Raw genomic sequence first — 14,946 nt, forward strand, 5'->3', positions numbered from 1 at the left:
CTTAAAACAATGGCATGTGTGCTTCTAGAAAAGCCAATTTCACATTTTTATACTGGTCTTCAAAATCTTCAAAATCTGCTTTTCAAAATTTTGAGACCCAAACTTGGCTCCTCAGGGGCACTCAATGAAGCAACAGGCTACTGAACAGGCCATCAGAAAGAAAACCAATTCTCAAATTATTGTGTCATATGTTTTGCAATATGAGATCTTTATTGAGAGGAACATCAAGTATCTATATTTAAATATTTAAATAGAGGCAACAATTCCCTTCAAACATACTGCATAAATCCAAGAAACATGCATAGTTTGTATTATTTATTACGTTGTAAAATCAACAGTTGAGAAAAAAGTGAGGCAACTTTCAGGAATGTAATAAAGTAAGTTAATTCTACAAAAAGAGAGGAAAAAAATTGAAAGGTAGTATCAAGTAGTAAGAAGTAGAGTTTCTAAAAAAGTATTTCTGAAACACACAGATTTCTATTTGCTACCCTGAAAATCCATTTGACAGCTTTAATGTGAAGGCTTATCAGTCTGTTTGGAAAATACATGTATTTTCCTCTGTTTCTCAAAGTCCTGCCTCAGGATACGTGGCAGAGCTAACAGCCATGTAAGTGTGAATATGCATGGCTGTGTTGCTGGGAGGCTGAACATTCAAAGGGCAGATTTTTCTAAACAGTTCAGGTTTCATCTGCTTTTGGCTGACATACAGTTAAAAAGGTTTGTGTGAAGAAAGGTAAAATCACTTTCTTAAGACAAACATTCCAGCAAATAAAGTCATTAGTTAGCTATGCTCTTTAAGCTACCAGTGTGTGTGCAGCACAGTTTAGGGAACTGAAATAAGGCTGCACTGGCAGCAGGATGCTCTGCCAGCACCTTCCTCATAGCACTAGGTCTGACGCAGAACCCAAAGATATCCTTCTCCATATCCTAAATTGTCCACTTTGCCTTGGTGGTTCTCAGTCAAAGAGCCAAACTTGGCCTTTGGAAAGCACATAATTTCCAACCCTTTACCAGTTCAGCATTTATAGAAGAATTCTTGTTCCAGCCATTTTGAAGTCTAAATTTCACCAGCACATTTTCTACTACTCATTACTTTCTGCATACATTTACAGAATGGTGAGACAAAATGTTAATATTATGTTCAACTATTTTTATTTTTGTATTGTAACTGAGTTTGCCAGCTGCAGAGTCAAAGCTTTCTAGTTAAAACACCGCAATACCTTGGAAATCCTTTGCATGTACATGAAGAACATTTACTTCCTACTTCTCCTGAGTACACAGTGCGGCTAACTGATCCATTTCCCTACATCCTCCTTCTTAGCCTTCTTGAAAATGTCCCCAGTCACATCTCCCAGTTGCCATGAAAGTCTGAAGGTTATTGAGAGTAAAGGAGCAAAAGCAATTCACAATGAAAGCCACTTTAAGCATTAGTAAGGGGAAATATGGCATCAGTTGATTGTGGTGTCAGTGGTATATATGCTGATTTTCAAGTACAACAGAATAAATCAGGAGTGAACTAAAATTTTCACTTGCTTTCCATGGACTTTAGAAATTACCATTTTCTCTTCCATGGTCTCTCTTCACAATCTAAGTCTTTCCTTCTTGCAGCCAATCCATAAAAAAAACATTCTACCAAGAAAAGATGTTGGTAACTCAGTCCTTCCTTTCTGATTCTCTGTTAAAACCATCTCAAACTTTAAGCAAATGTCTTAAATTTGCTTTTCCCTATTACATTGCATTAAACCAGAAAGCAAGTCCATATTACTATGTCTCTAGAAAGTAATATAATTTTCACTGGAAAAGTTAGAAAAATCCAAAATATATGTGTTGAAATGTTTGTATCTTAGAAAAAGTATATTGAATATAGTTTTTCAGTTCCTTAATCACAATTTATTCTTCCTTGTCTTATGATATCATTCACCAATTCCTTAGAACACCAGGCAAGGAATGCAGCAAGGATCAGCTATGGAATGAAGAAGTAAATAACACAAATTTGAAAAGAAAGAGATGGAAATAATGTAAGTCTCCTTAAAAGGAAAAAAAAAAAAACAACCCAATTTTAAAGAATTCAGAGAAAATCAGAAATGTTCTAAGGTTTTAATAGGTGTAAAAGTGATCTTCCAGGTTTTGGAGTAAAAAGAAAACCTGTTGGAGGAAACCTGTGATCAGTGCAAACAGTCACTTTCTCTTGCTGGAAAAAGGATATTTGCAAGATGGAATTCCTAACAGAATCACAAACACTGACAAATGAGAGTACTGGCACAGACTACCACATCCAGAGAAAGATTCTTAGCACATTATGAACATAATCTTTCAGAAGACTCAAGGAGAGAGTTTCCATGCTCCCAGACAAAATTAACTCACATTGAAAAGGCCTCTTTGCACATAAATGGAATAAACCAGAACACCATCTAGCAAATGGTTTAGGATAAAACAAAATAAACAAGGATGCCAGTTTTACTGCTTCCTTGTGGAAAGAGAGAAAGGTTGCAAGTGCTGTGAATTCTCCTTGCATTGCGGAGTGGAATGGCAGTGACAATTTCACTGCACTGCCTTCTGTATCCAATTTTTCTTATTTCAAAATAATCGAAAAACCCACAGAAACAAGCTTGTTCTTTATATCTCTTGATTATGTGTGGACATACAGTGAACAAAATCAGGAAAAATAAAACCATAATTGCACAGGAGTGGCTTAAAATTAAAACAATAAAGTAACACTGTCTGTGTATGAACAAGACTAGATAGGCTTGTGTAGATGGAAAAGGGCTGCTTCCTAATAGAGTAAGACAAAGTTCTCCTTAAGATGGAGGTATGTAAGTTGCAAACATCTTCACAGTATGTTTAAAATGTAAGGACAGAGGCTATTGTAGCCACTTCTGGCTCAACTGCCAACAAAAGTCAAAGGGCAACCCAAGTGGTTTTAGTACCACTTTTGGAAGCGGGAAGAACCAAGGGGTAACACCTTGCACCCCTTGCCGTCTTTGTTCTGTACGCTCAGTGCCCACAGCTGGCTGGCACACGAGAAACGCCTCAGCCAGCAGGACCACATTGCCTTTCTGCATCAAGGAAGGAAACATCTGGTAAGCAGAATCTGTAAGAAGTCAGGGGGAGAAAACGGAATACAAAAGTCTTTCTTACACTAGATCCTCTGCCTGTTTGAAATATGAGCAGAAGAAGGAATACACCTTGTCTACACAACCCACAGCTCTGAGCAATCATCATTTGTCATGGAATTTAAGGCATAGAGGAAATAACTTTATCTTGATACATGAGGTAAGAATTAAACTTATATATGTGTAGAGATGTATTAAGAAATTATCCAACACAGCAGTCATGGGTCTCTGAATCATAAAGTAAGTTCATACACAAGTATGAAAAGTGAGCTTTTTTAGGCTATATATTTATTAGAAGCAGTATTAATGTATGAATCCACCTTGAAAGAAAATAAGTGTCCTTGAGATGTTAGATTCTATCAGCCAAATTGAATGTCTGCATCAATGGTTCTCCCTAAAAGTCATAATTAGGTCATTAAAATATATTTAGAAAAATAGCCTGTAAAATAAAGTTAAAAAATACTCACCTTCATTTTATTTCATAGGTCACTGTTATACCATCTAATAAGATAATTAAAAACATGCAAGCAGCTGGTACTGAGGCTAAACAGATTAATGTAATAGTCTGTAGTCATATGTGCTGGCAAGGGGTTCACCTCTTTGGCGAGGAGAAGGTCAGCTGCCCTTGGGAAGGGAGGAGAAAGACAGTATTTCTACTTTCCAGTGGCACTGCATTGCAGATACTGAAACTAAAGACCCACATCTATTTTCCTTTTCCTTTTGGTGAAGTCCAGCCCATTTGGACGTCCAGAAAAGGCTTTAACCATAGCAGTAAAACAACACAGTACAGCAGAGCTGAAGTATTTTCCTTAAGTTTACATTTAAAAGCTGAAAGATATTATATGTCTAAATCCTTGTTCAAATGTTTCTAATAGTGAACTTCTAATTTTGATGACATGCTTCTAGGAAAAAATAATTGTAATTTCCTATTAGTAAAGCTCCTTCCTAAGTACACAAAGAGTACTTCCATAAGAGCATGAAGACCAGCTAGAAAATTCTCCGTTTTTTCTCCTGACCTGACAGGACACATTCACCAACTCAAAGAATATTTAGAAATATATGCCAGTTACATGTGCTTTTCACTAACATTACATACAAACTTTATGACCTAAAGGGAAATGCTCACTATCTGAACACATGCAGCATTACATCTGTGCTGTGCTTGTGATCAACACAAGCAAGTATCACAAACTCTAAGGTGACACCTTCATATTAAAATAAAACCATACAAATAGTTCTGGAGCATCATAAACATACCAAAGAATAATGTTATGTCATCCTTTATTAACAAATATACTTGGAGTCTTGTACTGGATAGTGTCAAATTGTCCTTTAAAACAGAGAATGTGGAAATCAAGCAACTTCTCCTGGGGTTTATTTTTTATTGTGGTAAAAACAATGTTTTTAAGAGCACTTTAATAACAAAACATTATTATTCAAATATTTTTGGAGTAATTTCTTTTAATTAAGTTGTAAAGGCCTATTACAGACAAAATATTAAGTAACTTTTGTTTCTGCAAAAATTTTCAATACAATTTTTCATGTATTAACCTTCTGCATATGTATGACATTTACCATGATTCAAAGATGCCTTTGCCTCTTTTAGGGCAAAAATTCATTAGCTGGTCTTTTTAAAACATAATAGACTGAAACGCATTGGGTAAACAAGACTGTCATTAATTTTACCAAATTACTAACTTACCAAAACAATAATCCTTAACAGTATCCTAAAATAGGTCAAAATTTCTAAGGAGTCTTTAAAGAAATAACAACCATTTCCCATCATTACCTTTCAAGATAGTTTAGGATTCACTTTTCACCTTTCATAAGGTGTTAGATGTTCAATTTTACTTAACATGCAGTCCAGAACTATAACTATCAAAACAATATCCAACCCAACCATCAAATGTCTCGCTAGATCATAGGAATTACTTGCCACTGAGAAACAAATACACGTTTTACATCTCAAGCACTACTACTAAATAATGGTGATAGCTTGCCAACTATGAAAAGTCAGAAGATACTTTTATATATATGTATACATACACACCTCCCCAATACACATACACACATATGTATCTTTTTTACTATTTTGCCTTTAATTATATCAATAATACTCTGGCAATGAGATATGGGACCCTTCTTAAAGACAAATTAACTTCAGTTTTCTAAGTTGGGCTCTTTGACAGAATATGAGTATTATTCAGTGGAACTTGTAGGCAACGTCGCATTTATTATATGCACTTTGGACTAAGGAATACATAGGTACAAACACCAGCTTTAACCTCTACTTAATCTGTGGAGAATTAAAGAGTCGCTAAGATTTAGGCTGATTTAGGAAAAAGGTACCAAGTTCTGTCCTCCCACTAGCTACATTCCCTGCATTGGCACTGATACCATGGGAAGCTTTGGCAGGAGGAAGTCATCAGCAAGCTCTCCCTACAAAGAAGGAACAGGTTGGGCTGGGTTAGCTCTCAGGACTAGCTCCCTGAGAGATGAGTGCTACTGCCTGAGTGGAGCAGGGGTGACAAGAAGGTCTCAGACCCCAGCTCCACAGCTCACACTCTCTGGAACCAAAGTCTAGCTAAAGCTGGCTGCTTCTTCTTCAAGTGCTGCCACTTGGCAGGTAAAACAGCTGGTGCTCCTGAGTTGATGACTTTCAGGAATAAGTTTCCTGGCTTTAATGGCAGAGAGAGCTCTCAACTTTCTTTTGCTAAACTGGTTAAATTATATCTTGTGTACTTTTGAGAGACTGATTTGTGGTCTCTCTGTCTACATATGATACACACCTAAAAAACATGAAGATTATCCTGGGTGGTATTTTTCAGCCCTTCTTTTAACTTAGACAGTATGTTGCATGCAGAAAACATGAATATGACAAGAAACAGAGTCATGCAGACCCTAAAATGGATCTTCTCACGTATTTTATCAAAATGAATATGCTAACTACCCTAGAAGAGTTTTACATCATCACAAAGTAGGTCTCATTAGAGTTGACTTATTAGGACAAAGAAAATTGTAAGAATACCTAAATCAACCCACCCCAGTCCCACTTTGTCCCTGCAGGCACACCCTTTGTTCCAACCTTGCTCTTAGTCCAGAAACTTCCTCTGAGTGTTTGAATCGCAGCAAACTCTTTGCTGTTCCCTCTAGGTCCTTACAAAAAGTCTTTCTTTTCAACATCCTCCAGACCAGACTGCTCCTTGCTCTCCTTGGCAATGGCTGTGTCTCCAGCCTGCAACAGGTTCTCCAGCACCGTGTCCCTCCCTGCCACACCATGCCCAAGGCTCCCTGTGACCAGCACAGCTCAGCACAGCCTGCCTCACGCTCCAACATTCCCCACCCAGCTGGCTGCAACCAGGACAAGGTGAACAGGCAGGTTCCTCCTGCCTAACTGCACCTCTTTGAAGCAGAGATTCCAGCAGAGCACAAACCAAAAATGAAAAAAATGCCAACCAACACAGTCCACTAAATGATTCGAAAATAATCATGTGGTAAGCATGTTTTGTTTTACCATACTTAAGCATGAAAATCAGATGCAATCCTTCTGGTTAGCACAAATCATACTATTAATTTAGTAGTCACAAGGAAGAAGATTTTTTTGTAGCAGAGTCAGTATTTTGCAGGGTGAAAGATGAAAGTATACACCTGCTGATTAGCTTTCTGTGCTTTCAAGCACAAGACACCCTCTGGTATGTACCCAAGCAAGATTCAAACTCAATGACATTGCTTAAAAAAGTTTCTTTGACTGGTGTTTACTGCCAACAAAATTGAAATATTATTTTCCTGTCAAATAATCTCAAATTTAACTAATCTTGGCTTTGGTTTTTGAGATGAAATAATGAGGAAATAGAATTTCATGTGGTCCATGAATCCAGTTACTTTGGAGAAGATCAGAAAGGTGATCACTGGTGAATTGAACATTTCAACATTTAGCTTAGTTGCTGTGAGTTTACTTTATTGAATACTTTGGAGGAAAAAAACCTACAAAAAACAACCTTAAAATGTTTAGGCTTTCAAATATCTTGTACTTACATCAGTTAAGTGTTTTGAACAACTTTTGAAAAAAAACAACAATACAGAAAACAAATTTTCACATCATTCCTTAATTAAATACTTCATGTTCTTTAGCTCACTGTATGAATTTAGATTCCACAATCCTCCTAAAGTATAGGACCTGTTCTTTCATATTAAATAGATTATGCTTATTATAATCAACCTTCTTAAAATTAGAAAATAAATATAAAAAATTACCAACCTGTAAGAAATAAAAGTTCCATCTGAATCTGAGGTGGAGGGTGTGCTTCCATTTTCATTTGATCCTCCTGATACAAAAATAAGAGAAAACACCTTTGTTGTAAGACAAATTCTGATATGAACACAATATGGATGACAACAGATACTGATTTTACCATATATGGTAACTTCAGTCACAACAAAACTCACCTAAAACTTACATAGATAAATCTCAACTTTACCTTTTCAAATTCTTACAGACATCTTAACTAGCCTCCAAGTTCAAACTGGAGTCTGAAAGCTCTGAAAATCTGATACTTAATTTCACTTAAAGTTTTGATTGAGGCCCTTCTCAAATTATTAAACACAATTTAACTAGTATAGGGTTACAGAAGTACACCACGTAAGTAGATGAATTTGATTTTACCAACACTAAGTAAAAAAAAAGTAAAAGTTCATCTCTTTTGTGAAAAATTCTGAGCTTGCTTTGTGATTGCTGTTTGGTTTTTTTTGTCATAGCACAAGTTCAAAGCTTCCCTGAAAGTACCTATTAAGACGTCTGCCAAACATTTTATTTTACATCCTGTGGGCTGGTGAATACATGGAACAGTGATGTTGCTGGAAATCCAGGATTACAAGGAAATTTTCCTTCTATAACTATGTCTATTGAAAGACTGCTAAAAGCCAGGAGTAACGTATTTTTCAAAGCAAATTTATTCTTGTCCTGTTTTATACTGTTTATTCTTGCACTGTCATTTAGCTTGATAATTCTTCTATGTCCCTGTGTGCCCCCTTAGTTAATTTACAGGTAGCACTGCACAACTCTGTTCTCCCTTCTGCTGACTGAAATCAAGTTTTTTCAGTCTTTTTTCTAAATGAGTCTTCATATTCCCCATTTTCTTTAACTCAGTCCTTCTTACACATGGAAAAGGAGGGACAGGTGCTGTGGAAAGCACACTAAAAGTTCAGAGTTGATAATCTGGACAGTGGTTTTCTTCTCTATCAAACAAATCTTGCTTGATACAGATGACATTTGTGCCACTCCATCTTGCAGTTTCACAGCCATCCTTAACCAAATATGCCTGCACATTTACTCTCAATTTTTTATTCACAAGAAGAAGCTTTCAGTTTACACAAAAAATTCTTGCTAGTGCAATACTGTTTGCAGTCCTCTTTTCTTCAGAAAGGACCAGTCCTGCCTGAATACTCTAGTTGCATTGGCACCAGATATTACCTTCCAATAATTTTACTTAATAAAAGTCTATCAGCTCTCATTTTGTGGCAAGACAATAAATGAAAATTTTGGATAAGACTGGTTCAACCTCAAGTTTCACTAAAAAGAATTCTTTCATTAAAATTTCCATTTCCCTATTCATCCTAGAATTACTATACTTCACTAATCCCCATCCCTTTGATTTCACAGCATCTCCTGTGGCACTGCATCAGATGGTTTACTGAGATCCAGACAGTAAATGTATTTCCTGAAGGTATATTTTGAAAAGAAAGCAGGTTAGCTGGCCACAATGTCCCATTTAACAAAACATCTGCAATAGAAGTTAAGCCATTTGCTTTGCTTTTCTCTCTTATTTCTTTCTTTAAAACTTTTTTAAAGCCCTGCACAGATAATGGTCAGCCCATGCAGGTGCTTTGCTATCACTTTCCTTTCCCCTGTTAATCTAAGTACAGGTACGATATTTCCATTCATCTGCCATGAACTAAAGTACTAAAAATTGTTCCATGCAGCAGCATTTGTCAATACTTTTGAAGTCTGCAACTCAGATTTTTAGCTCTGCTAATTTACAGTATCTACCCAACTCCCATCTATTTTATTGATTTATTTTCAGGCCTTTGCCTGAAATTCTATTTTTACTGAAAATCAAATGTTTTCCTTTTGAGACCAGAGCTGGATTACATTTAGTATCATTTGTCCGTTCACGCTGTAGAATGGTTCTAGTTTTCTTTCTCAGCAAGCTTCTTTACATAGTCAAGTAATATTTTCCTGTGTATTTAAATTCTCATCTTATGATCTGATTCAACTTAAATTTTGCTGATTGTTGCTATAAGCCCTCACTTTCTGATATCCAGGACGTGGCCTTCTTTGCAGATCAAGCTGCTTTTCCGTTCCTTTGAGGATCTTTGCTTATTCCAGACATTCCTTAAAAAATACTTAATCATTCATTTTGGCATAAAACTTCCAAGTATTTCTTTTCTCATCTAATTTGGAATGCAGGGTTTTTTATTAACTTTTGCACCTTTGTCTAAAACAAATCCCAAACCTCTACTACATCTTAGTTTAAAATCACTCAGTCCAGTTGATTTCACTAATTAGCTCTCTACATTTATTTTGAAAATGGAAATCCCACTTAATCAATCTGCTTTTTGTTTACTAAATTTAACTAAATTAACAACACCAGATATTTCATCCAGAAGCCGACCCTCCCGTTATTAATAACCATCTGTTCATTTTTTTCCCCTCATATCTTGTAAAATACTCTCCCATATTGGGACAATTTTCAGTAATACACTTTTTCATATATTACCCATCTCCATATCTGATCCTGAGCATTCAGAGAAATGACTGAACTATGTTCAGTCTCTATTAAAGCCATATGGCCAGGTACAGTGATACTGGGCAAGTGCTACAGGGACACAGCACATCAAAATGAGTCCTGAAGGCACTACTGCACTTCATTTATACTTAAACTAAGCATTCACCTACCACTAGTCAGACTGAAAAAAACCTCACCTTATTCACAATGCTAAGTTGAAATACTGAAAAAGTATGTCTTTTCAAGAATAGCAACATAATCTTCCTCCTTTCTGAAGAATGAACTTTAAGACTATCTCCAAAAATGCATGGACTTTATATAATCTTTCAACAAAACCATTTGTCCTGCTTGAAGAGTGAACAGGACTTTGCAAAGAAAATAAGGATAATAGTTGTTCTTTCACCAGGATCCCCGTAGTCGGTAGGATCCTGGGTCTGCTACATCTGCTGAGCTGGTCTTCACAAACTACTCTAAGTCTAGCTTGCTTTATTCTGAAGAAAATAATTTCCTGTATTTAAATGATAGCCAAAATACTTTTGCATTTTTAATTGTATACTCATTGTTAATAAATATCATAATTATACCAGTTACAGTTTGGATACTTCTTTGTGAGCTGCCTCATCATGTCATTAGCGGCAGCTACCAAAAATGGATAGGGCTAGGTGTGTTCAGCTCTCAAACCCAGGATTTAATGGAACAGACCCTTCTGTGATTGCTCCCTTGCTCTGTCCTCTTTAAGATGGGTATGTCTGTTATGGCACCTTGAAAGATGATTAAGACGTTATTCATTGAAAGGGATAAAAATCATAAAGCCAAGAGTGAAGTATTCATTTTCTTAACAAAAGACTCCCTAAATTTTACCTAGTTTTATCCAAAAGGGTTTTTAGCAAGTCCTATTAAGTTTCCATAGCTAGTGATAAAGAGGACAAATAAGACTGCTGCTTCACTGACTAATGACATTAAGCTGTGGGAATCCATGCCCTGGATCACCTCTCCTCAGGAAAGTTCTAGTTACTCCTCCTGAAAAATATGGTGAACTCTCAGTAGAACAGATATACTACTTCTATCTTCTTCACTGATATTGACCCAAATTTCTGGTAAAATTGGGATGTATACTAAACAGTTATGAATATAAGTAACAAAACTTGTGGTCCCCTTTAAAAAATTGATTCAGTATTATACTGATTTTCAATTTCCTTCTGAAAGTCAGTTATGGGAAGAAGGGTTTTGCTAAAGAAACAGAGGATGCTCTAGTAACCCTGCCACAGACCTTGTGAAAAGCTTTCCTAACTTCAAACGCAGAGGCTAGGGGAAAAAAGGTAGAATAAATCCTGTCACACTTTCAGAGGAAAGAGAAGGGAACCGAGCAATATTGTAACAAGCACCTGTATCAAAGTAAGTATGGCTTTCAGCGCTAGAGCAGTTACTGGCTTTATTACAATAATAAAATAAGACTGTATCCTTCCAAAGGGCTTGAAAATTACCTGGATTTCTCCTTCTTTAACTGTAGCAACTCTCTCTCCTAAGAATGAAAAGTTCCTCCTGAAACTGCCTCACTTCAGTGAAGTGTGTTCCCATACACAGAGACCAAGGGCTAAAGGGAGGTGGGACTTGGGCAGCTGGAACCTGACGCTGCTGGACACAGCTGAAGGCTGTTTCAAGAGAAGTTGTGTAACGCAAAACTGACACCTTCAATAACTAATAAAAAAAGAACATTTCAAATGCTAGCTTCTTTAGATTTCTGAGATGCATGGAGAATGATTTGCAACCTGTACACTTGCTAGGGTACTAGATTCACCCAGAACACATGGGCTTGTCACTTGCAGTAGCTGTTATCTTGTCAAGGATGTACTTGAGATTATAGGCATAGCAAAAAATGGGAGAACCCAGAATAAGGAAGATGCCTTCACTTCCTGAAGGTTATCTGAAAACTATGTGAAGAAATTTTAACAAGAAGCCTGATTGAAACTTTCACACTATTTTTTTGTATTTTTCTTTTTTAACAGCCTATTACACTGATAGAATCACAGAACTATTTAGGCTGAAAAAGATTTGTAAGATCATCGTGGCCTAACACTAACCCAGCACTGCCAAGTTCAGCATTAAACCATGTCCCCAGGTGCCACATCTTTAAAAAAAACAGATGTATTTTAAATATCTCCAGGGATGGTGACTCAACTGATGGGGTACTTTCTCACAGAAGAGCTTTTTCAAGCACACAGTTTCCACTTTAGGTAGTAAGAAGAAACTGGACAGCATTTCAAAGCCCCAATTCACAGGCGGGAAGACACTCCGGGTATGCTCCAGGCACAATGAACACTGAGCTGAAGCATGTGCCCAGCAGAGTAAAAAAGCATGTGAAGAATGATGTAGAGATCAGACATTTCTCTCTCATCTCTCTCACTACTTGAAAACAGCAATTTCCTGTGAGATGTAAAAATTCAGCACTGGACTTTTTAAGGAGAAAGGGTGGGATACCGTCCTAACCAGCGGCAAGTCCATGAAGACAAGAAGCTTGAGTGACATGGCCTTGCTTGATGGCTGCACACCTAATTAAAAAAAAAAATCAAACTAATTTTTTCTTTTGAAAATATACTTTGATACTGAGGAATCCTCTTTAAACATATCCATATTTCTGCATGCATGTATACAGTTACACATGCAGGTCTGAATGTGGGCACACATGTATTTATACAGTGCAAACCAATTTACGAATCCTGAGTCACATATGAAAGGGTTTTATGGCTGGCAGTTTAGGATTTTGTGATAAAAGTGATCCTACTTAGGCAACCAAACTGTGCATTTCCCTGCTTACAAGTGTCACAATGGAGACAGATCCTTCTGCTGACCTGTTTGCACTCTGCTTAACGTTTTTCTTTGTATTCTAATCAAAGGTTAAAGTGTTGTTAAAACACAAAATTTATTTAACATTGTGAAAATTTAAGTTGATATAAACACTCGGTCATTAATGCAGTGTTTTATGATTAGAGACAAGTCAAATTTTAACACAAATCTATGCTTGCAGTCTAAGGCTGTCAATTCTTATAACATAACTTCAAAATTCCATGCTATATTAATTTTCAGCATATTTAAAGCTTAATAATTTAATGATTTATCCAATTTTAATTTATACTTTCAAAACCACTTCGAACAATCTGAGGTGCCACTGGAGATCACAACAGTGGTCCTGGTTAAGTCAAATAATAATTATAGTGCTTTCACTTTAAAGATGAGATTATTTTTAATTATTGAGTGAAGTACTTGAGGTACCATACTTATATAATTACGCTACTCATTAAATGGTTATTGAAAGCTGAAATGTAATTTTAATGACAGCTACCTATTTTTCTTTGCACACTTTATAGATGACAGATCAGTCAGGAATTCTAGTTTGCTCAAAAAATCCTTGCAGCTGCACTGGTTCTTTCAGGTGTAAAACAATTAAGCTGTTCTTTTTTTAAAACTTTAAACATTTTTTTTCTCAAATGATATTGATATAATATACAGAAACTAGTAAAAAACAGAACAATAAAGCATGGATATTTTTTCTTCTTCACAATACTATCAAAATGCTGGCCCTAAACTATTATAAATTCCAAACAATACCCCCCCGAAAATAGTGACAATACAAATATGGAAGAATAATTTTAGTCAAAATGTGTTCGTCATATAATACAAACAACAAAAAAAATTGCTTAACAGATTGCAGTCCTTTATTGTGAGTATAAAGGGGTAATCAACATACAATAAGCATTTTACTGTGCATTAAAACTATATATAATACCATGAGATTCCTTTGCTTTTTCTAACAGTAAGGTTCACAGCTCTTCAAACATAAAATTCTTCTGTACTACTTACACCACAGATAGATATTCATCGGACTGATCTCAATAAAATTTATTCTAACACGCAGGCATCTCTCACAATTGACACTACAGAGGTATGGTCTCAGAAATGAGCACCTTAAACACTTATGCTCTGCATCTTAAACCTTTATATGTGATGTCTGAAACTCATGGTATTCCTCCGTTGTTTCAAAGACCCGTATCTTGTCCAAATTAAGCTTTCCTTTTTCACAATGAAAACCAAACAGAGGAGTAAATTTGTTTCATTAACAATATTAAAGCAAAGATTTCTGAATTCGCTGTATGGGGAAAAGGCAATAAAGTTTTGAAGAGGGAAAAACTGCTTTGTTCCTTCAATCCCCTAGTTGAAATTAATTATAGCAAATGTTTATGAAAACATCTGTTCCATACAGTTATAAATTCTTAATTTTAGCATGGACGATTCCAAGCTCCTCTATTATTTTGAAAGAGAACAGTCTGACAACTGAAAGGTTTACAGAAGAGCAGGCAATTTGTATTTCTACAGCACCAAATATGCAGTTTGGAAAGTCTTCAGGATCTCTGCAGCACAGGAAAAATAAAACAAAATACAAAAGCCTAAGAAGACTGAAGCTTTCTGATTTGGGTCCGCCGATAGACCAAAATGGCAGCGGGAGGAGGGAAAAAAATGAAAATAGAAGGAGAACGAATCCCGAAAACATACGGCAAATAGAGATTTTACTACACAAAGTAGATGTTTAAGAAGTGAAACGTCGCGGAGCTGCGGCACTCCGCGCGAGAGATGCGGGCGGCGAGCCGGGTGCTGCCGCAAGCTGCCAACAGAGGGCGCTGCAGAGTTTGGGAAGCGGCGGCCGCGGCTGCCGCCGGCTCCGGGCGGGCTCGGCCGCCCCCGCCGCGGGCTCGGCCCGCCCGACCCTGCACAGTTCCGCACAGCCCCCGCCGCGGGCCCGGCCCGCCCGGCCCTGCACAGCCCCCGCCGCGGGCTCGGCCCGCCCGGCCCTGCACAGCCCCCGCCGCGGGCTCGGCCCGCCCGGCCCTGCACAGTCCCGCACAGCCCCCGCCGCGGGCTCGGCCCGCCCGGCCCACACATACCCCACCGCACCCCGCGCAGCCCCCGCCCGGTCCCGCACAGCGCAGCCCCCGCGCAGCCAAGGCTTTCAAGTCATCCTTTCAAGTGATTAAATGGAGCGCGCTCGGAGCAGC

The 14,946-nt window shown here is 37.4% G+C and overlaps 1 protein-coding gene across 3 annotated transcripts in view; it reads right to left on the reverse strand.

Annotated features, from left to right (window-relative positions):
* The window catches only part of TBC1D5 (TBC1 domain family member 5), a 318,017-nt gene that overhangs the window by 152,430 nt on the left and 150,641 nt on the right, over positions 1-14,946 (reverse strand). For all 3 annotated transcript variants that reach the window (XM_030969414.1, XM_030969420.1, XM_030969429.1), the window contains one exon: positions 7,372-7,438. In XM_030969414.1, coding sequence (XP_030825274.1) covers positions 7,372-7,438 — 67 coding nt within the window. The remainder of the gene's footprint in view (positions 1-7,371; positions 7,439-14,946) is intronic.

Source organism: Camarhynchus parvulus, chromosome 2 (assembly GCF_901933205.1).
Source record: "Camarhynchus parvulus chromosome 2, STF_HiC, whole genome shotgun sequence".
In the NCBI taxonomy this organism is placed as follows: Eukaryota; Metazoa; Chordata; class Aves; order Passeriformes; family Thraupidae; genus Camarhynchus; species Camarhynchus parvulus.